This window comes from Nanorana parkeri, unplaced genomic scaffold, assembly GCF_000935625.1.
Source record: "Nanorana parkeri isolate BGI_ZX_2015 unplaced genomic scaffold, ASM93562v1 scaffold169, whole genome shotgun sequence".
NCBI classification, from domain to species: Eukaryota; Metazoa; Chordata; class Amphibia; order Anura; family Dicroglossidae; genus Nanorana; species Nanorana parkeri.
This window is the reverse complement of record NW_017306437.1, coordinates 764,902-791,242: the sequence shown is the minus strand read 5'-3', so window position 1 is coordinate 791,242 and position 26,341 is coordinate 764,902. Positions and strand designations below refer to the sequence as shown.

The 26,341-nt window shown below is 43.3% G+C and overlaps 1 protein-coding gene across 1 annotated transcript in view; it reads right to left on the bottom strand.

Moving 5' to 3' along the window:
* Positions 1 to 26,341, bottom strand: part of CENPJ (centromere protein J) — a 58,899-nt gene that overhangs the window by 7,945 nt on the left and 24,613 nt on the right. The window contains exons 6-14 of the mRNA XM_018554673.1: positions 23,302 to 24,850; positions 20,031 to 20,163; positions 19,056 to 19,092; positions 17,200 to 17,442; positions 16,811 to 16,877; positions 12,426 to 12,529; positions 8,601 to 8,699; positions 4,480 to 4,620; positions 4,316 to 4,400 (exon numbers count right to left, since the gene is read on the bottom strand). Coding sequence (XP_018410175.1) covers positions 4,316 to 4,400; positions 4,480 to 4,620; positions 8,601 to 8,699; positions 12,426 to 12,529; positions 16,811 to 16,877; positions 17,200 to 17,442; positions 19,056 to 19,092; positions 20,031 to 20,163; positions 23,302 to 24,850 — 2,458 coding nt within the window. The remainder of the gene's footprint in view (positions 1 to 4,315; positions 4,401 to 4,479; positions 4,621 to 8,600; positions 8,700 to 12,425; positions 12,530 to 16,810; positions 16,878 to 17,199; positions 17,443 to 19,055; positions 19,093 to 20,030; positions 20,164 to 23,301; positions 24,851 to 26,341) is intronic.

Here is a 26,341-nt window from a genome sequence, read left to right as displayed (position 1 = left end):
TTAGGCGTTTGAGGTCCAGAATGGGCCGAACCCCCTCCTTCTTGGACACCGTGAACCCAGGTGTCTGAGACGTGAGCCACCCAGAAGTCCGCAAAGAGCCGAAGGCGCGCCCCCACCCCCCCCCGGAACCCTCTCTTACCCCCCCCATCAGATCCTTAATGATCTCATCCAAGGAAGCGCCAAACAAGCGGTCCACCGTAAAGGGAAGCTCTGTCAGAGCCTTTTTTGAAGCCTGGTCAGCCGACCAGCACTTCAGCCAAAACAAACGACGAAGGGTGACCGCCGTCATCGACACTTGCGACACCAGGGGTGCGGCATCCAGGGCCGAATTGCACACAAACTTAAGACCCTGCACCAGCTGCTCCGCCAAATCCACGTAGGCGGGGGAGACCTGTTCCTCCCCCAGCCCCTGATGAAGCATCTTCGCCCATTCAGTCAGGGTCGCGAAACCAGGGCAGACGCCAGGACCGGGCGCATCAAAGCCCCAGACACGGAAAACAAGGTGCGGGAAACCGCCTCAGCCTTCCGATCGGTGGGGTCCTTAAAGGACGGCGAATCCTCAACCGGGATAAGAGTGGCCTTGTTCAAGCGGGAGACCGGGGGGTCCACCACCGGCGCAGTGGCCCACTTGGACAGGAAACCTTCCTCAAATGGATAGCGAACCGAAAATCGCTTCGGAACCGCAAAGGATTTGGACAGGCGTTTCCACTCCTTATAAATGAACTCGTTAAAAAAAGGAATGTAGGGAAACACCTTAGCGGAACGCTTGCCCTGTGAGGGCTGTGGCCATGTGAGGGCTGTGGGCTGCGCTCGGCGGACCCCTCTAGATCACCTCTCTGCGCTGCCTGTACGCCTGCGCTTCTCTGCCAGTCGACTCTGCGCCCTTCGGGGTCCCTACGATCCACAGCCCCCGCACAGCAGCAAAAACTGCCCACCAGAGAATCACCACCAGGCCACAGGGAGACCACCCGCAGTACTCACGACCCCCAGCTGTGTCACTGTGTCCAGCACCGGCACCGTCCGACCCCCAGCAAGGGAGAGCTGAACCCTGTGTCCTTCCTGCAGCGGCGTCTGAGGCCGAAAGGAAGTGTGTCCTCGGCCGTCCGGGGATGAAGAGAGCCTTGGCGGAAGTGACGCGGCAGAAAGGGCAGCTTGCCCTATTCCAAAATGGCGCCCGCGACGACACCCGGAGGCCGCAATGGAGCCGGGCCTCGATTTTCGGCCCGGCCGCCGCATGATCGCGGCCGTACCCGCGAGCGCCCAGGCAGCCCCTCACCGCACCACAGAGGCCGTATGCAGCCGCTTGTCGCTGTCCCCACAGCGCTGGCATCCACAACCCCAGGTCCAGCAGGGGAGTGGAAGAAGGCGGACGCCCCCGACCGCAGACGCGGCGCCGCCAGTCCATGGAAGTGCTGTGACATGTGCACCCCGGGGAACGAAAGTCGCAGCCGACCCGCCGAGGCAGAGCCTGCATGCGCTCGATGGCCACCCAGGGTAGACTACCAGGATCCATCACCATCCAGCATGGTGACACTTGCTAGCAGATCCGAGAAAAAAAACGGAAGGAAAAGAAAATTTCCAGAGAGAATTTTTTTTTAGCTCCTTACTCCTGACGCTAGGCAAAAAACTGGAGACTTGTCAGCAGGTGGGGGGTTGGGCCACCAGCAGGGGCCGTCCCTAGGCTGTCTGTGTCTTTTTGTTATGTGCCTAGCGTCCTACTCCTGCAGGTGGCCCTGTGTCCTTCAATGAACGGGAGAGAAAGAAACATGATCTATTTAAGTTTTTAGAGACTGTAGGAATATACTTATTAAATAATGCAAAACATGGTTCACATGAGACTCATGCCTTGGTAATTTTATAGACACACACACTTTGTCCCAAAATGTACATACTTTAGAACATAGCCACCATATGCGATACATCAAACCCACACTGTCACATCCTCAAACACTGCGAGGAGGATCTCGGATGAATATTCACCAAATTGGCTGGAACTAGATACCATCGTGTCAGGACCTTGATATTGGCTTTAAAAGGAGAACTATGGGGTCAGTGTTTTTCCCCATAGTTCTCCTTAGGGTAACGGGAGGACACAAACTAGCGTCCTCCCGTTACCCTAAGCTCAGTATACCGCGAGCTACAGCTCGCGGTATACTGAGACGCCGCAGCCGGAGCGGATCCCGACACCGAGATCCACCCAGCTGCGTGAGTGACAGCTGGCTCTGCCTATCTAGAGGCAGAGCCAGCTGTCCCCTCCCCCGTCTGTTCCGCCAGTCAGCACTGGCGGATTGGGGAGGGGGGAGTCCAGCCCCTCCCCTGTCACTGTAGAGAGCCGTGACAGGATCGAGAGGTGAGCAAACACCGGCATCTGTTCGCTCACCTCCCGATCTACTGAGCAGACCTGTGAAAGTCTCATTGTCACAGGTCGGCTAGAACTATGAGGTGAGTGGAAATTCGATTAGTTCTCCTTTAAATAATCAAACATTTAGAAGGCCTCTTGATGCTCTTGTACAACATTGATGCCACTCCTCCAGTGAAATCTCATAACTGATTTCTCGTTCCCATGCTGTCATATAAAATAGTTTGGATGGTAAATCCATTAAAATAGAGTAAATATATGTAATACCCCCTCAGGGTTTCAGGGTGTTCATATTTGGTATGAATGGGGATGGGTGGTGGTACAGGGCCCAAGGATGACACAAAGTGACTAATCTGCATAAAATGGTGGCATACACAGTCTTTCCTTACAATATGTCAAATAGATAGGTTTACGATCTCTAAAAAAATCACTAATCCAATACAACCCCTTGTGCAACCACCATTTAAAGGCCTGTGGCTGAAATTCTGGAGGAAAATTCAGATTGTAGAAGAGAGGAGCTAGGAGAGTATGCAGTGACAAACTATAACATCTCCTTAACCTATCCCACAAAAATATAGAATGAGACAATGTATGGGGCTAAAATAACAGGACGTTGTTTGGGAGAAAGCTATTTTAATAAACATATTGAAACATTAGGAGCTGATTTAGTTTCCATAGATACCCAATCTGGGTGCTCTCCTTAGGCGTACACCGTGGATAGTTGTACCAACTGAGCTGCCCGATAATATAACCATAGATAAGACACTCCCAGGAGATCTTATACCAAAGCTTGTATCAAGTGTATTTAAAACCAATTAAAAATTCAGATTTAATCACTTTAGTTTTTAATGGACTTGACACAAGTCTCGGTATAAGATCTCCTGGGGGTGTGTGGAAACATGTAATGGGGTAAAACCAGTGACACTGGTGCAATAGAAGAGCACACTACATAGTAAAGAGACTAGAGTTTCCACGTGAATGATGAGCTGCAATAAGAAGCAAGTCATGTAACTGCAATGTTAATGACATGCACAACAAGGAGGATGCTCTATTCTAAACATTTACAGAGAATGGAGACATACAAGAATAGTGAATGTAAGAAACGTGTGGAATGGAGGGCTACAGGTGGAGGGGAACATTGGACAGCACTGAACACAGCAGCGGTGGAGATTGTTACTGTTGAGACTGCCGGGTGGAGGACTGACTTCATCAGTGGACTGTTTCTCACGGGATTAAGAGGCAAGTGTAGTTTTCTGATTCCCAGAATATACAAAACTGTGTCACAAGTGAACTGTGATTGTGCTGAACCTGAGAATATTTTGCTTGTGATAATTTTTTGGGGAAGCTTGTGAAGAGAAGTATCCATATAAAGTGAATATACATTTTTGAGGTATTCCAGAGAGGAAGCGTAGCATATGAAGTTGTTTTCAGTCTAACTTGGAGTAAGTTGTAACAACTGGGCAATCTATGGTGCGCTTCAGAAAACTTACATTTGGTCACATTTATATCCCATCACATCCTGTCACTCCTCTTCCCCTCACCTCCCTCTAGAGGTGGCTGGAGGCAGAAAGAGAAGATGTGTCTGAACCTCTTGATTATCCACAAGACAGGTTTGCCTTGCAGTGTTGAAAGTGCACTTACTCTGAAATAAATGCAATCTGGGTGCATTTACCTGCCTAGATTTTCCCAGAAATAAACAATTTGGTTTTTGGTTTCAGCAGATGTTCAAACAGATTGGGCCTGGTGGCTGATAGATTTGTAGTTTTATAAATGTGGTGAATGTTGCGGACATGTGCTCTATATAACTAAATCACACAGTGAAAGATGAGGCAGAGTGCCAGCAGCAAATAATTCACCTCTTTACAAGTAAGCCCTAAAGTGTTTATATGAAATCCTTATGAAATAGTCCTTATAGACCATTTAATGGACAGGCAAGGAGCCTTGTAAAATGCTCACCTATTTGTCCATGGGAAAACTGAAGTATTTCTATTCCATCAGGATATGTTGTGTGTGTAGTCTGAGCATCAGCATAGTAATAAATCTGGAAGACAACCAGAAAACATGATGATTACTACAAAAACACGGCTGCACCAAAATATATTATTAAACCAAGTACCTACCACTCTCTGATCTGCCATCACTTGCTTGACATCTCCATTAAAGAAGGTCACAGTCGTGGCTTTTCCATCAGCGCTCACTTCCTTCCGTGTCCCATTTGGAAATAAAATAACGTGACAGCCATTTTTCAGAATCCGCTCCACCTAGAGGGAAGTATGTATGTTAACCTCTATTACGGCAAGATTCTAAACCAACTGACAGGTGCATGGAAAGGTCCTGGACAGATGTCTGAATATGCCAAACCTTAAGAACTTCTCTTTCAATTCCCTAACATACACTTAGAAATGAGTGCACTTTGCAGCTACAGCAGTTATTAAATGCCATACTGGAACTGTAATCCATTTAATACGTTCGTTTATATTTTATTTGCTCTCGTTGCAGCCTCCAAAGCAATGCCTCCATTTCTGTTAGGTCATAGATGGCTTAAACGTATTTCCACTTTTTCCAGGTACATTTGAGTAAATGTATCCTACTGTTCTAGATGTTTGGAGCAGGCTTTTGGTCAGGCTGGAAGCTACTCTGAACAATTTATAAGCAAGAGTGGAGAGGGACATAGTGGGGAATGGACTACTGTCATTAACATACAATTCAGAACACGAGCTTCAAGATCTTTAACCCAGTGTTAGGATAGACAGTGTTGCAACTAACAATGAGATATGCCAGCACAGTGCCAATGGGGTTAAATTATGGTACACATTAACTCCACAATCCCATCCTTAACACTGCACAGCTGGAGAAGACTGTTTTTTTTGGGAGTTTTCAGAAAAAAGAGCGAGTAAAAATATACGCGGCAATTTTCTATTTATTTTTTTTGTAATCATGTGCTACTAGAATAGGAACATGTAGCAAATATAAAGGAGATGTTATGCCAATTTGGTTGCAAAAGTGGAAATATATTTTGAGACTATTTAATCAAAACATACATGAGGCAAATACAGTAATCTGTTACTTTAGTCACAAAAATGACAATTGCAACTAAATAGTGTCACAGCATCCTTCTACTGTTGGTGATTAACAACTATGATAAAAGGCAAGGGGGCTTCTGTGTAATAAAGAATAGGCCTACTTCTAGCATAGCATCAGACAAGACATGTATGGTCTTAAAGGAGAACTATGAGGTTAAGGCTTTTCCCCATAGTTCTCCTTAGGGTAACGGGAGGACACAAACTAGCGTCCTCCCGTCACCCTAAGCCCAGTATACCGCGAGGTACAGCTTGCGGTATACGGAGACGCCGCAGCTGAAGCGGATCCCGACAATTATGTCTGGATCCGCCCAGCTGCGTGAGTGACAGCTGGCTCTGCCTATCTAGAAGCAGAGCCAGCTGTACCTGCCCCCTCCCGATCCGCCAGTCAGCGCTGGCGGAGCGGGGAATCCAGCCCCTCCCCTGTCACGGCAGAGAGCCGTGACAGGATCGAGAGGTGAGCGAACACCTCTATTCAGCTGCTTGCTTCAGCAACATTAGAGGCAAGCTATCATTTTTAAATCTTTGTAAAAAATGTGTATTAACCCTTACAGTGGGGCTACCAGGCTGCAAGAGTTAAAGCAACACTAAACTCAGAAATTAAATAATAAAAGTATTTCATATTATAGAAATAATAAATGACTGTGTGTACCTTTTATGTCATTGTTCAGCTCTAAAGGCTCCAAAATGAATTGTATTTCTCTCCAGCCACAACTTCCTGCCAGAGAGTGGCTTCCTTTCTTCTCCATGGTCCCTTTGTGAGCTGAAAAGTAACCATCCTCTGTGCTGGTTCATGGAAAGGACTACAACATGCTGTGGGCGTGTCTTCTCAGTCTCCACCCACAACTCCTCCCTTCTAGACTCTGCAAGGAGCTGGGATTTCTTCAGCTCTCTCACACTAATATATGATCTTTGATTTCTCTCCTCCTGGCTCACCAAGGAGGGAGGGTGGGGGGAAGAGAGGAGATTCATCATGTGAGCTGTCACCAGCCTCATACTTTCTTCTGAGTCTCAGCTCACATGTCACAGCTAGGACTGGAAATTACACAATTTTATAAGTGTGGAAGGGACTGAATTATATTGTTATATGGCAGGAAGAGCCAAACTCCGGCCCTCCAGCTGTGATGGAACTACAAATCCCATGTGGCATTGCAAGATTCTCACAGACAAGACTACCGGAGAGAGATGCATCATGGGATTTGTAGTTACACCACAGCTGGAGGGCTGGAGTTTGGCTATCCCTGTTATATGGTGTGGGTGTGTGTGGGGGAGCTGGGAATTATATTTTATATGTGTGTGGGGGGACTGGGATTGTGTGTATATTATGTTATATGTGCAGGGATAGGTTTTTTTTAATGTGAATGGCGGGAGGGGGTTGGGGGGGTCAGAGAGAGAGTATAAGGCTCCATTCACACCTGTATCATTAGGTGCAATTAGGGATTCCTGCATCAGGAATCCCTAATCTGGCGTTCACAAGCGGCCGCTGTCACCCATTCAAGTTAATGATCAGGTGACCGAAGTTGCGTGTAAACTCCCGCACAACGCATGTAATGGTAAGTGATATGATTACATTCGGTTAGGAATCAATCACTCTCCCTGGACGCAATGATTGTGCATTCAGGGAGAGTGTTTTCTAACTGCATGTAATAATATCACATACAATTACATGCCGTGTGCAGGCGTTTACATGGAATTGGTGTCACCTGATCATTAACTTGAATGGGCGACAGCGGCCGCTTGTAAACACCAGATTAGGCATTCCTGCTGCAGGAAAACGCAAGTTTCTGATGCAGGAATGCCTAATCGCACCTAAACCTACTGATATATATGGGGCCTTATTGAGTGTGTATTAGGGTCCATAGTACCAAACCAGATATAGTTACATTTTATTTTAAAGTTTGAAATTTCGCGAGCGGCCCCCATGGGAGAAAAAAATGTGTCTAGTGGCCCCCGAGGGAATTTAGTTTGAGACCCCTGTTCTAAAGGGATCAAAATAGTAAGACTTTATTGTAAAACATAAATAAATGTGGCTTTGGAGAATGTTCATTGTGTAGATGTGTACAAGGAGAAAAAAGCTCAGGGTTTTGTGTTGCTTTAACTGCTTGTTTTTGTCCAGGTTAAAAAAAAAAACACCTCACCTAAACTGTGAAGCCGGCTTGTTCCATCGGTCCTTCCAGCCTCTCTCCCCCTACGCTGTAGTGGTCTAAAGGTCCCATAAATCATCACATTCTATACATTAGGATGCTGAGAATATTCCAATGCTGCAGCAATGGAGGAGAAAGGCTGAATGGAGGTCTGTGACAGCTGGCCAGCTCGGAGCTTCAGGGGAGTATAAAACTTAATTTTGAACCTAGGCAAAAACCAACACTTAACCCTTGCAGTGCGGGGGGGGGGGGGAGGGGGTTTCTTGGAGTTTATCTTTAAAGCAGTGAATCTGACATTTACGAAATCTTACCGACAGTAATTGATTCGCAACAAATGAATGTTTGATTAAAGCCACAGTCACAGATTAAAAAATATGCTCCTTAGGTCTAGCCAAAACCAAAACCTTTTTTTTTAATTAATTAAGGACAGCGTGGAGAAGGGTTAGAACTCTTGGTTTTTATTGCTTAATGTGTCCATGAAAGGTTTTCCCTCAGTTTGGAGGGATTTCCCCTACCTTCATTTTGTGTTGACAGGAGGTGAAAGGAAATAACTTTAATGGCACAAAAACTGGCAAAAAGAAAGAGTTTTAACCCTACTTGATCACAAACTGGAAAAAAAGAAAGGTTTGGGCTTTCGGTATATTTTCAGCGAGGAGACACAGAATTCCCTCAGCAATATGGGGACAGCAAACATTAATTTCTTTCAGGCATACTTGCTCTTACTGTTTGAGTAAAATTCAGTTTGAGCTATTGAGCTCTGTAAACAACTAGAGTTTAAAGCTCCACTTGACAGAAAATTAGAATACAAACTATTCATATGCAATAATTACCTGATGGAAAAAGTGAAATATTTTTTAGACCTCACCAGAAGAAAAGAAATGTGCACAACACTGTGCATTGCTTTTCAATGTCACCTAGCTGCTGGGATTTAAGACTCAAGTCCCAGTGAATATGGTGATCCAATGGCATTTTGGCAACATATACACTCAATGTATGTACAGTGATGAGACTGCTCACCTTCCCATCTGGATAGGATACTTCTCCCTGGACATCATCACTTTCTTTCACAGGAAAGCTCTCACTTTTCATTTCCGTGGGCAGCACCTTTTCAGAAACCTGCAATTAAATGTATTTTTGCAAAGTACTAAACAAGTTTGGTAGTACACAGAAAAATAAGCAACAGGAAATCCTGTACTGAACGAGAAATGTGTAAAGGAGAAAAAAAAAAAAAAAAGGATTTCTGCAGGGAACTTTTGTCTAAATGAAGCTGTAGCTTGAACCATGCACACCACATCCAGACAGTGGAGAGAGCTCTTTAGGATGGTGAGGAGCAGGACATAGAGAAGGCGGGACAATGTCCTGGTTAAGGTGGAAGGGAGAAACCACTTTAGGAAGAAAAGAGGCTTTTGGTCTCAAAACAACTGGGTCCCTATGCAGTACAAGGAGGGGTTCCTTATAGGTTAGAGCCACCAATCCTGAGATAAGTTGTGCCGAGGTGATGGCTACAAGAACTTTATCAGTGAGAGTAGACAGGGAAATATCCCTGAAAGGCTCAAAGGGTGGTCACTAGAGAGCCAACAGAACTAGGCTGAAATACCACGGCGACAAAAGGGAAACAAACAGGTGGAGCAATGAGAGAGACATCTTGTACAAAAGCTTAAACAAAGGAGTAAGAAACTAGCGGTCTCTGGGGGAAAAAAAACAAAAAACAACACCAGGAACCGGATCTGGCACTTAATGGAGCTCAATGGTAACTGCTGATCCAGAACAGAATAGAGAAAGGACAGGATTAGCATCTGAGTAGCTTTGCACCATGAGAAATATGCCTTCCCAGTGCAATGGTAGGCCTCACGAGAGGCCTACTTCCTAGCCTTTAACAGGAGAAAAATAACCAAATGTGATAAGTCCCTGTCCTTCAGAACATGGGATTCAACAGCGCACAGAGAATCTGCCAGGTGACTAAGGAGGCCCAAGTACCACACTTACCTGGCAAGTATGTTGCAATGGGAAACATCAGAATTCCCTCAATTTAAATCCTGCATAGGAGATGAGGGAGAAGGTTTAGAGGAGGAAAGGGGAAGATCTGGATTAACTGGTCCCATGGAGTCCCCAGAGCATTCACTGCTGGGGCCTGGGGGGGGGTCCCTGGATCTGGACAAGAACCGTTACAGTTTGTTGTTGAACCTAGAAGCAAGGAGGTCCACCTCCAGCATCCCTCATCTGTGAAAAAGATCTTGTAACACCTCCGGGTAAAGAGACTATTCCCCGGAGTCCTGACATTGGCAACTGAAGAATTCCACCTGCCAATTTTAAACACCTGGAATATGGACCATTGACAGAGCTGGTATATGGTTTTGCCCAAGTCAGAATTTGATCTGCTTTTCTAAGCTGCAGAACTTCTGGTTCCCTTTTGGTGGTTGATGTAAGCCACCGCTATGGCATTGTCCAAACAAATCCTGCTTGGATGTCCCTATAGTTGAGAGGTCTGGTATTGCACGGATAAACAAATTTACGCAGCACTTTACATAATTGCACATTCACGTCAGTCCCTGCCCTCAAGCAATTTACAATCCAAGGTCCCCATCTCACATGTATACATACAGGGCCGATTTAGACAGGGGCCAATTAACTTACCAGCATGTCTTTGGAGTGTGGAGGATACTAGAGTACCCGGGGGAAGCACTAACCACTACACCAATGTGCCTCCACAGTAAGCAGATACTCCTCAGGTACCAAATCATTAGAGCTGCAGCTAACGATTATTTTCAAAATCGATTAGTTAGCAGATTATTAAGTTCGATTAATCGGTTAAAAATAAAATAAATGTAAAAAATGGCTCCAGTGGTGGGACTTTAAAGTGACCCTGTGTGTGTTGTGAAGTAGCCACTGCTTCAATCTAGCTTCTGCGATAGAAACAATCTCAATACAAATTAGTAAACTAAATGTGAGCTTGTGATAGACACAATATTGTGCAGTTCTGTTCATGGTTATGGTAGTTGAATGCATTTTTTTTTAAATAAATTCTGTTTAAGATTTAATTCCCGAGTTTAGGGTCACTTTAGGGGTATACTACAAACCCTCCCCACTTGTGTTAGTAAACTGGTTAGGCCTGTTGTACAGCTGCTGCAGTTATGACCCACCATTAATGAGAAAGCAGACAATATTCCTGTAAGTGATACTAGTTCTGACCCTGAGGAGCAGAAGGGTTGACCTTGTCACTAAAGGCAGCAGGGAGCCCCAAGACATCCTGAGGACCGGTGAGTATGCGCAAACTGCAAAGCTTACAGGCAGTATGGCTGTGGTTGAACACACTCTAATAAATAAACCCTATGTGATGTACGGACAGAGAGACTCTCAAGGTAAAAGCGCACAGACTTGCACACCAAATGAAGCACACCATACATTTCCGATGATAGACCTCGCTGAAAATAGCCTTTCTAACCTAAAGCATAGTAGAGATCACACATTCAGAGATGCTCCTGTCCCTCCAAACCGCCATGCTGTTAAAGCCAGAGACTGAAGCGGGATGATAAATCGTTCCTTGGACCGAATAAGATTCTGACAGAGCCCCAAACCATCCAGCAGAAGTCTTAACAGATTGGTTGCGTAGCACATATGCCTGGGCCAGTCTGAAGCAATGAGAATGACTAGAATGCCCTACATCTTGATACTGCAAAGCAGATGAGGATTAGGTTTTAAGGGGAGGGAAAGCAGAGATTAGGGTATACTGATCCCACAGAGCATCAACTGCTTCTGCTAGAGTATTCCTAGTATCTGGAGAAAACCTATACAATTTGTTGTTGAGCCTGGTGCCCAGAAGGTCGACATTCACTGCGCATATGTTCTGCCATTACAGAGCAAGCAAAAAGTATTCTTACAAATGGTAATCATGACCCTGTGGAGCAGACAGGTTAGCAGCCGAAGTGGCCTTGTCACTGGAGGCAGCAGGGAGCCCCCAAGACGTCCTAAGGACTGGCACATGTGTGCAATCTACAGAGCTTACAGGCAGCGCGGCTCTGCACGCTCTAACAAAATGGCACACATGTGAAGAACGATCTGGGAAAAGGCGGCTCCTGAAACAGTAATGGGGTCAGATTTAAATGGCACTGTGTTCCACCCCCCCACTGGCTGTAAAATAAAATGTCAAGGCCAGCAGCACCACATAAACTCCAAAAGGGAAAGTAGTAAACTGTTAGTCACACACCCCAGAGCTCCTCAATAAAGGGCAAACGGCCCAACCTGCCACTGTTGGTGAGAGAAAGCAACCAAGGCAAGTTCAGGATTCCCCCAGACTTTGCCCTCCTAGCAGCCACTCCATCAGGAGTCTTCAGGGACAGGTGGCCACTGAAATGTGAACCATGACCTGGGCATGTAAAGCATTCTATGGCTTCCCACCACATTGCATTAGGCTATCACCCCTCAGTACCAAAGGTGCAGTGTCCAGTGCACGAAAGACACATTACATGTTGGCTGTCTTTTTTCAATTGTGTCTGGAAGCACCTTCTGAGGCTATGCCAAGAATCAGCTAATCTGCATAGCTGTTAGATGAGCACTAGGGTTTCTGCAGCAACTGAAGAAACTTGCAGGAAAATAAGTTACTTAAATAAAGTAGTAAAAGGTTTTGCTTCTCTCAGGAGCTGAGAGAAGACATCTGTCCCTGAAGGACACCATAAAGAAAACTGAGGCTTGCGGAGGGGGGAGGAGTTATGCAGAGCTTTCCTAACAGCTTTGCTTGCCAATATCCAATCTCCTGGAGGGGGCAGCGTAACTCTACATTCCTGAACACTATGCTGTGTCCTGTAATGTACAATACAGAAATTACTATTGAATAAAACCCCTTACCTGGGAAACTGTACTGGCTGCTGACTCTGGTATCTTCACTCTTGTTAGCTCAGAATTACTAGACTCACCAAGTGACATCTGCCTGAAACTCCGAGAGGACAGTCCTAGAGGAGGAATAGGTACAAGGTCAATCCACACAAACTGAAATTTAGGAGTTTATGAGTGGACTAAAATCATCTGAATGACCCTTTGATTCTGAGTAACTACAGGAGCATGGTCTCACAACATAGAAAAATTGCATTTTGTACTCGCCATAAAATCCTTTTCTTGAAGTCCATTGAGGGACACAGGAAGTTTATAACCTTCAGGTTATACTGCTTCCAAATGGTGGATTGGACACTGGTAAACAAGCAAAAACTAGTACAGAAAGAGTTGGAAATGCGAATGCAAAGAGAAAGAAAGACTGGAGCACAGGCATTGATGTGCCTTGCGTTTCCGTGCGGCTAATCGCATTGCGGCTAAAGAATCGCGCCGGAACGCACTGTGTCTGGTGTGAACGAGGCCTTAATTGAAAAGGGCAGAGGATGCTGCCACAACTGATGGAGCTAAAGAGGACTCCGATGATGCGATAGACTTCAGGAGCAGGCAACATGATTCCAGGCTGCAGATGTCCGCATTGCGAGTATGCCCGCATTGCGAGTATGCCCGCTGCAAGCGACCCCAGAACCATTGGCAGAGTGTGAGTTGAGGGCACCAGAGTCAGCAGGACTGTGCCCTCCCTGTGTCTATTATAAGACTTGTGGCCATGTCAAAGTCATAAAAAGATCCAAGCTTCACATGATTCTTTATAAAAGCCGCAGCGGGAAGATGTTTCCTCAATGATGCATCGCAAAAGAAAAGTGTAAGGGGCACACACTAAAACAATGGATGATATCAATGCACAGTCCCACAGTGTTAACCCGTTTCACAGTAGAAACCAGCACTAAAGGGGAATACTGACGTCCAGTGGCCTATGTAAATGAGATAAGCTCCTCATGCTCAGCCAGACCAACTTACTCACTAAGTGTTTAGAACCAGGGCAAGTTCTGAGGCAATGCCAGTGGCTCTGGACCTGGAAAGTGCTCTGCAACTAATTTTTACCTGAGTGAAATTGAGGAACGCTGGCAGTAGGAATGGTTATTCTAACTACCCTACAGTTTGCCTGTGTGCAATCCTCTGGTGGGCGGCAGTACAACCCAAAGGTTAAGGGCTTCCTGTGTCCTTTAATGGTCGAGAAAAAAAAAAAAACAATTGGCTTGGGGGGAAAAAAAAAAAAAGGATCTTCGTTTGTAGTGGGTTGGCCTGCAAACTACAAAGAACAAATTTCTTGTCACTGGAGACCCCCCGAGGCACAAGAATGGGCGCAACAGTTTTCCCACCAACCTCTACGTCACTACTTTGTCCTTCAAGGCTACGATTGACCTCTTGGTTATTTCTCTGACTAATGCATTATTTACTCCATTATTTGAAAACTGGTGGACTGCCTTCTCTAGACAGTCACAACTGTACTATATGTCTACCATTTATTTTTAATAGTGGATTGCATCTCCAGGGGATAACAATGTATTTGTTAACTTCTCCTGAGCTTTATCTCAGACCTGTTAAGTTTCATGTTCTTGATTATACTGCATGTGTAGATACATTCTCCAACAACAGGTGTTTTTCCTAAGGCAGCGTGACTATTTGCACACTAATAATGTGACTTCTGAAAGCAGCTGTTGCCCTAGCTTCTAGTTATGGGTTTAACAGTAAGAGGGATAAACACTTTCACAAGGAGACTTATGTATTAATAAGGTTTTTTCTACTTCGATTATTTGGACTATTACATGTAGATCAGTAAAAAATAATCAAATCCTCTTCAACTCCAGGTTGTACAGCTATGAATGTGGGAAAATTCCAAGAGACCGAGCAAGAGAAGAGATGGAAAGCACTGTATTTTGTTGAAAAGAGGAAGAATACCTCGCCTAAGAAATGTTACCCAATCCACAGCAAATCTTGACAACAGTGCTTTATATACAGTCATGGCCAAAAATATTGGCACCCCTGCATTTGTCAGATAATGCACCACTTGCAGAAAATTGTTGCAGTTACAAATGTTTAGGCATTCTCATGTTTATTTCTTTTGTTTGTATTGGTATGACAGTTGTTTAGAAAAAAAAAAACCTGACACAATCCACACAATACTGGACAACATTATTGGCACCTTCTCCAAATTGCAAGAAAATATTGCATTCCAAGTTTTTGTGGAAAAGCATGGACAATCTCAAGGTTACAAATCCATCTCCAAGGATCTTAATGTTCCTGTGTTCACTGTGCGCAACATTGTCAAAAAGTTTACAGCACATGGCACTGTAGCTAATCTCCCTGTACGTGGACGAAAGAGAACAATTGATCAAAGATTGCAACGAAGGATTGTTGGAATGGCGGATAAAGACCCTCCATCAACTTCCATACAAATTCAAGTTGACCTTCAGGCACAGGGTACAACTGTGTCAGCTCACACTATACGTCGCCCCATCTGAATGAAAAGGGACCATAGCGGTAGGAGACCCAGGAGGACCCCACTGCTGACACAAACATAAAAAAGCCAGATTGGAGTTTGCCAAAATCCTTTTCAGAGAATGTGCTGTGGACAGACGTAAAAAAAAAAAAAAAAAAAAAAAAGACAGCTTTTTGGTAAAAACCATCATAAACTGTTTTCAAAAAAAGAAATGAGGCCTTTAACCACTTGCTGACCGGGGTGTTTATACCCCCTTCCTGCCCAGGCCATTTTTCAGTATTCAGTGCTGCAGTACTTTGACTGACATTTATTCCGTCATGCAACGCTGTAGTGAAATGAATTTTATACCATTGTTTGGGGACAGATAGAGCTTTCTTTTGGTGGTATTTAATCACCACTGGAGGTTTATTTATTACTATATAATGAAAAAAGTACCGAAAATTTTTTGGGGGAAAAAAACTGTTCTCCCTACGTTATGTTATAAAACATTTATTATTACCCAATTTTTTGGTAAAATATAAAAGACGGGGTCACATCGGGTAAATAGACACCAAACATGTCAAGCTTTAAAATTGCTATCACATAGGGAGCAAAGAAGCTCCCTATGTGATAGGCAATTTGCAGTGACAGGTCCTCTTTATGGAGACATCAGGGGTCATTAATGTCACCTTAGGACCCCCAGAGAAGCTGATGAAGCAGAGACCTGCTTCACCAGCTTCTCTCCGGTTTCTGTACCGGAGAGTGACACTGAATGCAGGAAGTGATGCAATACACATCACTTCCTGCATTCAGAAGGGGAGATCAAACGGAGCTCGTGCACTGAGCTCCGTTTGATCTTCAGCCGCAGAGCTGCTGCACTGGTCCCGTGCTCACACCGGGAACGGCGGAGCCCGGGATCGCCAGCAGCGGCGGAAGGGGCGCACACCCGAACGCATATTACAAGCGATCGGGCGTCTCTACAGACGCCCGAACGCTTGTATGTAAACAGCCATCGCTGGCGGTTTACATTCAAAGCCGGTTTCCCGCTCGTGCCCGCCGCCTAGCAGTCAAACATGGTGGAGGTTCACTAATGTTTTGGGGTTGCTTTGCTGCTTCAGGCACTGGAGGTCTTGACTGTGTCCATGGCATTATGAAACCTGAAGACTACCAAAGAATTCTGGGGTGCAGTGTAGGGCCCAGTGTCAGAAAGTTGGGTCTCAGTCAGAGGTCACGGGTCTTACAGCTGGACAATGACCCAAAGCACGCGTCAAAAAGCACCCAGAAATGGTTTTAGACAAAGCGCTGGAGAGTACAAGACTGGCCTGCAATGAGTCCAGATCTGAATCCCATAGAGCACCTGTGGAGAAATCGCAAAACAGCAGTTGGCAAAAGGAACCCTTCCAATCTGAGAGACTTGGAGCAGTTGGTGAAAGAAGAGTGGTCCAAAATTCCTGTAGAGAGGTGTAAGAAAAACTCATTGATTTCATTTTTTTTTCCAAGGGCTGTGCTACCAAATATTGAGGGTGCCAATAATCCTGTGCAGTCCATTTTTGAAGTTTTGCATGGATTGTGTCAGATTTGGCTTTTTTTTCCTCTCAACTTTTGTGTCGTACCAATACAAACAAGAAATAAACATGAGAAGGCCAAAACATTTGTAATTGCAACAGTTTTCTGCACAAAGCGGTGCATTATCTGACAGAAATGCAGGGGGTGCCAATATTTTTGGCCATGACTAAGTATGTTGCTAAATGCAATGTATTGTATTACATGTGTTGACTCAGACTGCAATATCAAGATCCTAGGTAAAAAAAAACAAGACTGCGGCTTGTGCATTCCTGAAAACCAAAGACCCATCATGTATGTACTTTATAATTTAAGTGCAGTAATGGGCAGCATTTAGCTTTAGAGAACGATCAGACAGACCCACCTTTAATTGGAGACTGACTTCTGAGGACTTTTATGTTCTTTTCTGGTTCAGGAACAGGTGTACGCCTCTGTTTAAATGCATAGAGGAGAAAAGGAGGAGTAATTAATATAAATACACATTTTCATGGCTAACTGCCATTCCCTATTTTAGGAAGCCAGCAGGACAACACCTACCCAAATATATGAGTTTTGCCAGGGTGTACTACCTTGCAGTAGCAAATCTGTCTCAAGCACCTTGGCGAAATCACACTAAGCAGCCCACTCCATTCTCTCAACATAATATGAATATTATTTAATGGATCTACATGGTGCTTAGGGATCATTTGAAAATCATTCACTATCATATTTTGTAAAATGAAAGAACTTCTTATGTATGGCAAAACCCCTTACCATAGACTCTGATCTTCTCAAAAGTGTTGCATGTGCGTCACTTTTCTTTTTGCCGTCTCCTACTTCAGCTTTCTTCCAAGACTCCAAGCGAACTTTTTCTATAAACTTTATTTCTTCTCGAAGTTCAGTATTCTCTTTGGTCAAAGTCTCTATTTGATTCCTAAGGCGCACATGAGTGGTGGACCATTTTGTCTCTTTCTTCTTCAGTTCTTCTTGAAGTTCTTTCACCTGCTGCTTTAAATTCTTAAAAATAAAATTGTGAACATAGAGGTGAATGCAGGTGTAAATCTGTTCCTTGGAAGTTCTACATAGTAATCATGGCTCAAGTACTTATCAAATCAAATTATGAGTTAGCCCTAGAAAAATTATTGGGAACATTTCATCTACAGGTTCTTGAAGTAAAAAATGAAGTTGATTACACTCTGGCATTCAAGCAGTTATAGATTACAGAATTGATGAAAAAAAATTTAAATTTTATTTTCCACTCGCACATTCTATCATTTTAACATACTCACTGATGTTGGGATTCCCCTTAAAGCAAAGTTTGCAAAACAAAAACATAACAGGCTTGACCAAGAAGCACAACAGGGTATCTGCTTCTACCTTTGGTGGCTCAAAAAAACCTTTTCTGTTCATTCCTCTGTTCATTCCTCTGTTCTTAAAGTGACACTAAACTCAGAAGTTAAACCTTAAAAATGCATTCATGTACCTCAACTATTAAAAATGTGGGCATTTGTCTTACGAGCAGGCCACAAACCCGCGACAATACTACGATTCTAGGCGGGTTTTCAAGCCTGCTCGTAAGACAAAAGACGCGCGACCGTACAGCAGAAATGGTGCCCTTCCATACACTTTGCGATTATCGTACGATCGCGGGATTTCCCGTGATTATTGTACGATAATCGCAAGGTGTATGGGCACCTTAAATGTATTAAGGTGGCTTAATTTACTGGTTGGATCTGCCCACCTGGTAAGACCATTAACCTAACAAGGAGATGGCATGCAGCAGTAGTATAGGCTGTATAACCTGTAGTAAAACTACAATGTATATGTAGCTATTATACCAGATATAAATCGTATTGTATTTGGGAAAGTCAAGCCAGCGAATATAGAAGATGAGTTCTTAACTTTTTATATTGACACTCCTTAAGAGCCCATCTACACCAGTGCACTGCAGTTAATGCTTTATGCATTGTGCACTATATAATATGATGCGGTGCCAATAATTCTGAATGCACCCAACATGCACCTTCCTTACCACTGTGCTGCATTAGAAAAAATAGTGCATGCCAAATTTTGAGTCTGCTGTGGTTTGTTAGGCAGCCCATTCATTTGAGTGGGCCGCCTAAGGCTCCTCTAACACAGCCACTCCGATCAGTTCCACCTGTCAGTTTTTCAGGCGGACCCGATCAGATGCTCAATGCAAGTCTATGGGCGGACACGTGTCCGCTTACATCTGATTCCCCATAGACTAGCATGGAGTCCAGCAAATGCAGTTTTTTCCTCCATCGCAAGATGGAGAACAAAACTGTAAGGACACGGATGTCACAGCAATGATATCTGCTCCGTACTGCTGTGATCAGGAGAGGATCCGTGCATCTGTGCTCCTGATCAGCGTGTGTGAAAAGGGGCCTAATGAACATCAACGCTGCCCATTCAGGAAATTGGCCACTGGCAAAGCAAAGCTGTGAGGACAGCCCTGCATCACCGATCCCACTCCTAGCAAGCTTCAGTTTCAGAAAGCAATAATAATAGTGGATCACAAGAAAAAACCAAAGCGGCAAGACCTGTGTCCTGTAATGTACTCCAGGGAAAAGATTTTACAGGCAAGACAAAAATCCCATTTTGTACATTACAGGACACAGGATGAGATTCAGAAACATTGGGATATCCCTAAGCAATAAAATGAGGGAGAGGCAACACAGCAACAAAAAGGCCAACAGACCCAAATAACTACATTTTAACAGGAAGTGCTCGAAAGAGCTCCCAGAAGCTGGTATTAAATGAGGCCTGATGCTGGAAAGCCCAAGAAACACTAACAGATCTAGTAGAGTGTGCTTTGACATGAAAAGGAGGAACCTTGAATGATGATGTGTCTAATCCACCTGGAGCCCCCAGGAATGACGACATAAAAAAAAAAAAAGGCAGCCAGTTTGACTAACTAAAGCTGAAAAGTAAACTCCCACAGTATATATCTCATCCAGAAAGTGAAGAGAAAGCTCCTTAGGATGGTGAGGAGCAGAACATAGAGAAAACTAAGAAAGTATCCTGTTTAAAAAGGTGAAAAAGAGAAACCACCTTAGCAAGAAAAGAGTCCATTTTAGTCTCAAAGCAACCTTGTCCCTCTGCACTACAAGGAAAAGGTCCCTAAAAGTTAGGGGTGCCAACTCAGGGACACATCATACCAAGGTGATCGCAATAAGCAAAGCAACCATATGTGTGAAAGTAGACCGAGAGCATCCCTGATGGGCCCACAGTGCAATTTCTGAAGTGTCAGGTTGAGATCCAACAATGACACGGGAATGAACAGGTGGAGCAGTGTTGTGAGTGACAGCCTGTACAAAAGCTTTCTCTAGCAGTTGGTTCTGCAGAGCTGTCCTAACAACTTTGTGTTGCCAGTGTCCAATCACCTGATGGGGCAGCAGAAGCATACATTTCTGAATAGCACAGGGTGTCCTGTAATGTACGATAAAAATTTAAGCTCTGTATTTGTGCCTAAATGCGACCAAATGCCCAGCGCCTAAATCAATGGCAAGCCATCAAAGATGCTGATTACCAGCTAGCATAAATCTAAATAAACATTCTAAAAAAAATATTATATAAAAACATACTTGAGAGTCTGCAAAGTTTTCTCCTTGTCCTCACGGAGTCTTGCCAACGAAGCATTCTCCATCTTAAATCTTTCAATCTCAGTTTCCAACTCAACTAGTTTTTCTTTCAAGAGCTGAGATCTAGCAAAATCCCCTGCAAAACAAAAATTATTAGGGGTGTAAAAACAAAAAAATCACATAAGCTAATGCGAAGGTCAAACAGTTACCGTAATAGATTGATATCTGCCTAACTTATTTAAAAAAAAGTGTGGGCCAGATGATACATATCCAATAAGAAATACAACATTTGTATTACTATAATTCAGTAAAAGGTGTTACAAATTGGATTATATTAAAAAAAATTTAAAAAAAATGCATGTTATTTTAACCCCTTAGTGAAAACTTCAGAAAACAACATTTCATTCCTGGGGAACGGAGCAATTTTGACATTTTTGCCATGTGTTTGTTTAACCATAACTTTCATCTTCTTCATTCATTGCACTTACACATATTATACACCGTTTTTTTAAAGGACAAAGCAGGCTTTAGTTTGAGGTGACATGTGTAGAGCTGCAGCTAACGATTATTTTCAAAATCGATTAGTTAGCCGATTATTCAATTTTTGTTTGGAACAATGTTAGAATGTGGTATGTTTGTCTCCTCTTTTTAATAGCCTCCTCGGCACTATATTTTCTTATAATTTTTTTTATTAACTGTATAAAGAAACTAAACCCTTTGACTTTTTTTTTTTATTTACAGGGGCTTTGATACTTAGTATATCTGAGGAGAATATAATATACTTTGTATCAGTGTGTAACACACAGCCGGCTCGCAGCTGCACAACACAATGAGCTGCTGTCGGCTAAGTGGTTGTCACGGCAGTGGGATTACAGCAATCAGCTATCACTGTGACTATGACCACCTAATCTGCAGTTGGGGGTCTGCCTCGGACCCCGAGGGACCCATCAACAGCAGTAACTCAATGAGTGTTGGCCTTGGACCAGCGCTCATTGTACTGCATGACAGGATTATCCCATCACCGGTCGTTAACTGAACGATCATGACGGCATAATTCCATCATCGGACGGGAAGGGGTTAATCGCACGCAAAGATTTTGCACCAGGTTTTTAACGCTTTTGCTGCAGGATCAATAAAATTGTAAACAGGTGGCACATTAAAACCCTTTAGAATGGATTCACACTGTTCAGTGTGCATCATAATGTATATGAATACAGTTTTTGTTGCATTACCACTTGGAATTACAATGGATTTTTATTTGGATTACATGTAATGGACATACACAAAATAGTCCAAAGGTGTAGAGAAGTAGAGAAGTACAGATCAGGGTTGGGTTATTACTAAAAATAAACTTTGAGGGGGGCGTGGCCGGCGGCTGCATGTGACTGGTCGCATAACGAAGAGCTCCCGCTCTCGATTTAAAAATAAACTTTGAAATATCTCACGGAGCACCAATCAATCCATTATTTAAAAAAAAAATAATGGAAAGAATATGGCACCACATCAAACCTGCCAAGAGAGGACTGCCCACCAAAACTCACAGACTCAGGCATATGGGAGACTCCCAAACATATGGAAGAAGGTACTCTGGTCAGACGAGACTAAAATATATACCGTGTTTCCCCGAAAATATGACACTGTCTTATATTTTTTTTGGCTCAAAAAAACATTCTAGGTCTTATTTTCGGGGTAGGTCTTTTTTTTTTTTTTGATATACAACAATCCAAAATTAATGCAAATTCTAATTAAATAATCCAAAATGGCAAATTCAAAAATAGGGTGATCAGGGCAAGGGTGCCGTCCCTTTCCAAGAGCAATTTGGTAACCAATCGCTGGCCAGAATGAGCGAAGCGCGCTTTCACTATCGATTCCTCACAGGCGCAGTGCATTGTATCACTCCGCCAGTGACAGGAGCCGGCGCTATAGAGGAGGCATCGGCTTATGCGGCTCTGCTCCCTCCGCTGCCGATGGCTTCATTTGCACCGTTGATTCTCACCCACAGGTCTTCAAGTTCCCCCTTATGCCACCACCGGCCCTGGCAATGGTCACAACTAGGTCTTATTTTCGGGGTAGGTCTTATATTTGAGCAATTCCCAAAAATAGTACTAGGCCTTATTTTCGGGGTAGGTCTTATTTTCGGGGAAACAGGGTATATATATTTGCCATTTAACTGCCTACATTGCCATCTTGTCATGATGTTTCTGTGATATGTCAAAGTTCTGCACCACCAGTGTCACAATGGCATATAAATGGTGCTCTAAAGCTTTACCATTTAGCATATGCTGGAAATGTCTCTAAACAATCCATAAGTCGGGAATGTTAAGCTGCACTAGGACAGTCCTTAATAGACATGTGCACTGCCAAAAAAATTCTTTTAGTTTGGATTTGGATTTTGTGTTATTTTGTTTTTCAGGATTCGGGTGTGAAAGTCAATTTGGACGGAATTAGTTAGCGGTAGTTCGTTCAAACGTTCGTTTTTGTTTCTTATTCGTTTCGTTCATTCATTTGCCGCAAAGTGACATTTGAGGGGGGAAATTTTTTTTCTCCTTCTCTAATGTCACTTTGCTCCAACGAACGACCAAACGAAACGAATAAGAAATGAAAACGAACTAATTACTGCTAACGAATTTCGGAAACGGAAATTCGGATTCGTTTGCATTCGTTATATCTGTAATTCAGAATTCAGAGACATCCGAATTTCCGAAAATTCGTCCGAATTTCGATTCGGAACGAAACGCACATGTCTTGTCCTTAACACTGGAGAAAGGAAGCAGGCATATCTGACCTTTGTGTATATTGGAGTCCTAGACTGGATAGTCTGCACTGAAATTGCCAATCATAACGTAGTCCTTTTTATGGTTTCTGCTCAAACATATTAAAAAGGGAAAGGGAGGTAGGTACGTCTATGGATAATTTAATGTTGAAATTATCTATTCTAAGGCCTGTGTTAACACAGCAGTACTACAAAGTAAGCTCAATAAAAAAAAAAAAAGTAAGAATGGAAAGAGAAAGTAATTTGACAACTGGCCTTAGCATTAGGCTCTTCCGCTACTCTCCCTGTAGCTTGTTTGTTCTTCACGTCATCTTATTAGATTTCTTTGTACATCAATGCCTTTCTACATCTCAACTGCTTAAATTATCGTAATAAAACATTTATGGAAGGAAAAATTGCTGGCATTTATCTACTTAATGTCTTTCCTCCTTTGCAGCACTTTGCTACAAAACAGGTGCACTCCAATAACCACTGCTCCAATATTACTTCAATTGACCTTACCTGGGCCTTCTTGAACTGGCGCGGGTTTAGACAAAACCTGAGGTTCCGGCTTTGATTTTGGCTTTAGTGCTGGAAATAATTTCAGCATCAGCTCAGATGCTGGAGGGTCAGGGGAACCAGCAGTTCCGGTCTTCGCTGGATCTCCTTTCTTTGATACCTTCCTGGTGATGGTTTTGTCAGGAACATCTGTAGGGCTTCTGCTAGAATACTCAGATGGAATAAACTTCTTGTTGGCAAAACTGCTTTCATAAACACCTTTAAGGCTTTGCACATTGCCAAGGTCATCCCACGTCCGTTCATCATCAAACCCAACCTCACTTTCACTAGAAGTAGATGAGCTGTCATCTTTTAGAGACACTTTGCTATCATTTGCCAACAAAGTTTTTTCTTCATTGTCCTGATCCTCTCCATCTGACAAGTCCAAGTCAAGATCTCTACCCTTAGTTTCCTTGTTCAGTTTTTTAGAAGGTCCTTTCAGTTCAGCAGTTTTAGGGTCAACTTCTCCGCTACTGTCCTCACTTTCCAGATCTTCATTTCCACTTAAGGCTGAATTGTTGTGTTCATCCCCTGAGGAAGCATAGTCCCCCTCACTTGTAGCAGGTTCAGAATCTTTAGAGGAGGTTTTAATTTCATCTCCACGACCTTTGGTTATTTTATTTGACTTCTGAGTCTGTTCGCCAAGCCCAGCAGAAGAGACACATACAGACTCCTCAGTTTTGTGGTTCAGTCTACCACCATTTGCGCTCCTAGTACTGCTGAACCCTTTTTCCTGATGCCTCTCTGCAGATTTCACAGGAGTGGAGGACAACCTGCGCAGCCCATTATCAATTAGATAATTTTGATCAAGGAGCTTCTGTACAAAAGAGGAGTTGCTGGAGAATGATATGTCCTCAGCAGCTTGCTCTAGAAGGAGGAATTCATTTAATTCATAGTTTTCAGTCTGCTTATCTCTGTTCCATTGTGCTTTCCTCTTTTGGAAGGAGATTTCAAATGAAAATTCTGCTGGGTTAGAACTCTCAGTGTGCAAGTCACTGATCTGTGAAGAACCATTTGGATTTTTTGCCTCTTGCACCTTAGAACCTGGTTTCCTTAGTGGTTCAGATGACTTAGTGTTGTCAACATTTTCTTTATCAGTTTCTGAACTAGCATACCTTTCGAGCGTCACAGAACTTCTCCCACTTGAGGATGAGATGTTATCCTGCTGCCCCTGTGATAAAATAGTTCTGTTTTTTGTGTTCTTGTTTTTAAAATGTCTTTGATGAACCAATTCAGTTTTTTCTTTCACAGTTTGATTTGTCACCTTTGTTGATCCAAGATAATTTTCTAACCCTTGCTCTTTAGTCAACAGAGCAACTTTCCTATGGACTTGAGCTTTCTCAGCTTTGTGAGGAACTGCGTTCTCAGAATTGGACAGTTTTTCAGAATTGGTTTTAGATTCTTGAGATTTCGGAAGTTTCTTGTTTCCAACTTTAAACCTGGCCAGCCCTTCTCCCCGACGAAGAAACGGTCTTTTTACTACAAGTTTGCTCTTTGCCTGAGCTTCTGGGCCCTATAATACAAAAAAAAAATGCATGAAATATCTTTTTGTACTATTAGAGAAGATCTTAAAAAAGCAACACGTAGATTTTTAACACATCCTTATAAACACGGCCCAGTTGCAATTACGAAAAAAAAATGAACCCTAGAAAATAAATGTATGAGGTCCTCATTCCTCCAACAGCCATGCTGAGCGATGCCATAAAAATGTGGACAAAAGAAACGAGAAAAAAAATTCTGTGCTAGGCCACCACTTATCCAGATGTTACTGGTGGAGGTTGCCACTAGAGCTGCAGCTAATGATTATTTTCAAAATCGATTAGTTAGCCGATTATTAAGTTCGATTAATCGGTTAATCGGATAAAAAATAAAATACATTTTAAAATATGGCTCCAGTGAAGGGACTTCTAGTTTGTATTGAGATTGCTGTCCATCACGGGAGCAAGTTTGGAGCGGTGGAAGTAAAAAATAAAAAAAAAGTGTGGTGGACAATATAGTGAAATGAAAAGTGTAAAATTATACAGCAATGAATGCAGAATGGCACCAGCTATAGAGGACTCCAAATCCCAGCAATAGTACATTATAGCTGGCGGTATTCTGCATTGCGCTGTATAATGTATTATTGCTGGGTTTTGTAGTCCTCTATAGCTAGTGATATTCGGCATTGCACCACTGTATAATGTACTATTGCTGGGATTTGTTGTACTCCTCTATAGCTGGTGGTATTCCGCATTGCGCTGTATAATGTATTATTCCTTGATTTGTAGTCCTCTATAAAGCGCAATGCAGAATACCACCAGCTATATAGGAGTACAACAAATCCCAGCAATACATTATACATACAGTGTATAATGTATTGCTGGGATTTGTATTCCCATGTATAATATACAGCACAATGTACCATCAGCTATAGAGGAATACAAATCCCAGCAATACATTGTAGAGCACCATGTGTGGGTGGGAGTGCAGGCTTACCTGAGCAGTCTTCCAGCAACTTGTTTCTGAGATCGGGCCTGTCTATCGGCGGCTGTCATCCGCCCACATCTGCTCCTCTGGCAGCGGCGAGCGTGAGTTGGGGAGGAGGCGTGGCGCGCAGCGTGTGTGGAGCCGTGAACAAAGCCAACCAATCAGAAGCCGATTAATCGATGATTGAAAAAGTTGACAACTTTTTCAATAATCGATTATAATCGATTATGTCGATTAGTTGTTGCAGCCCTAGTTGCCACAGACAAAAGCATGGTTTTTATTACTTCCAATTATCTAAGGCAGGCACAGACAAAAAGGTTCTTAATTTAAGGTGAGCTTCAAAAACAAAAAATTATAGATTTCCTTCTTTTGTCTAGAAATTTCAAAAAAGGAAAATGTTTTAATCTTGTAAAAACCTTAGACTAATATGGAATAAAATATGTTACATAGTTACATAGTATTTGAGGTTGAATAAAGACACATGTCCATCAAGTCCAACCTAGTGTGTGTGTGTGTGTGTGTGTGTGTGTGTGTGTGT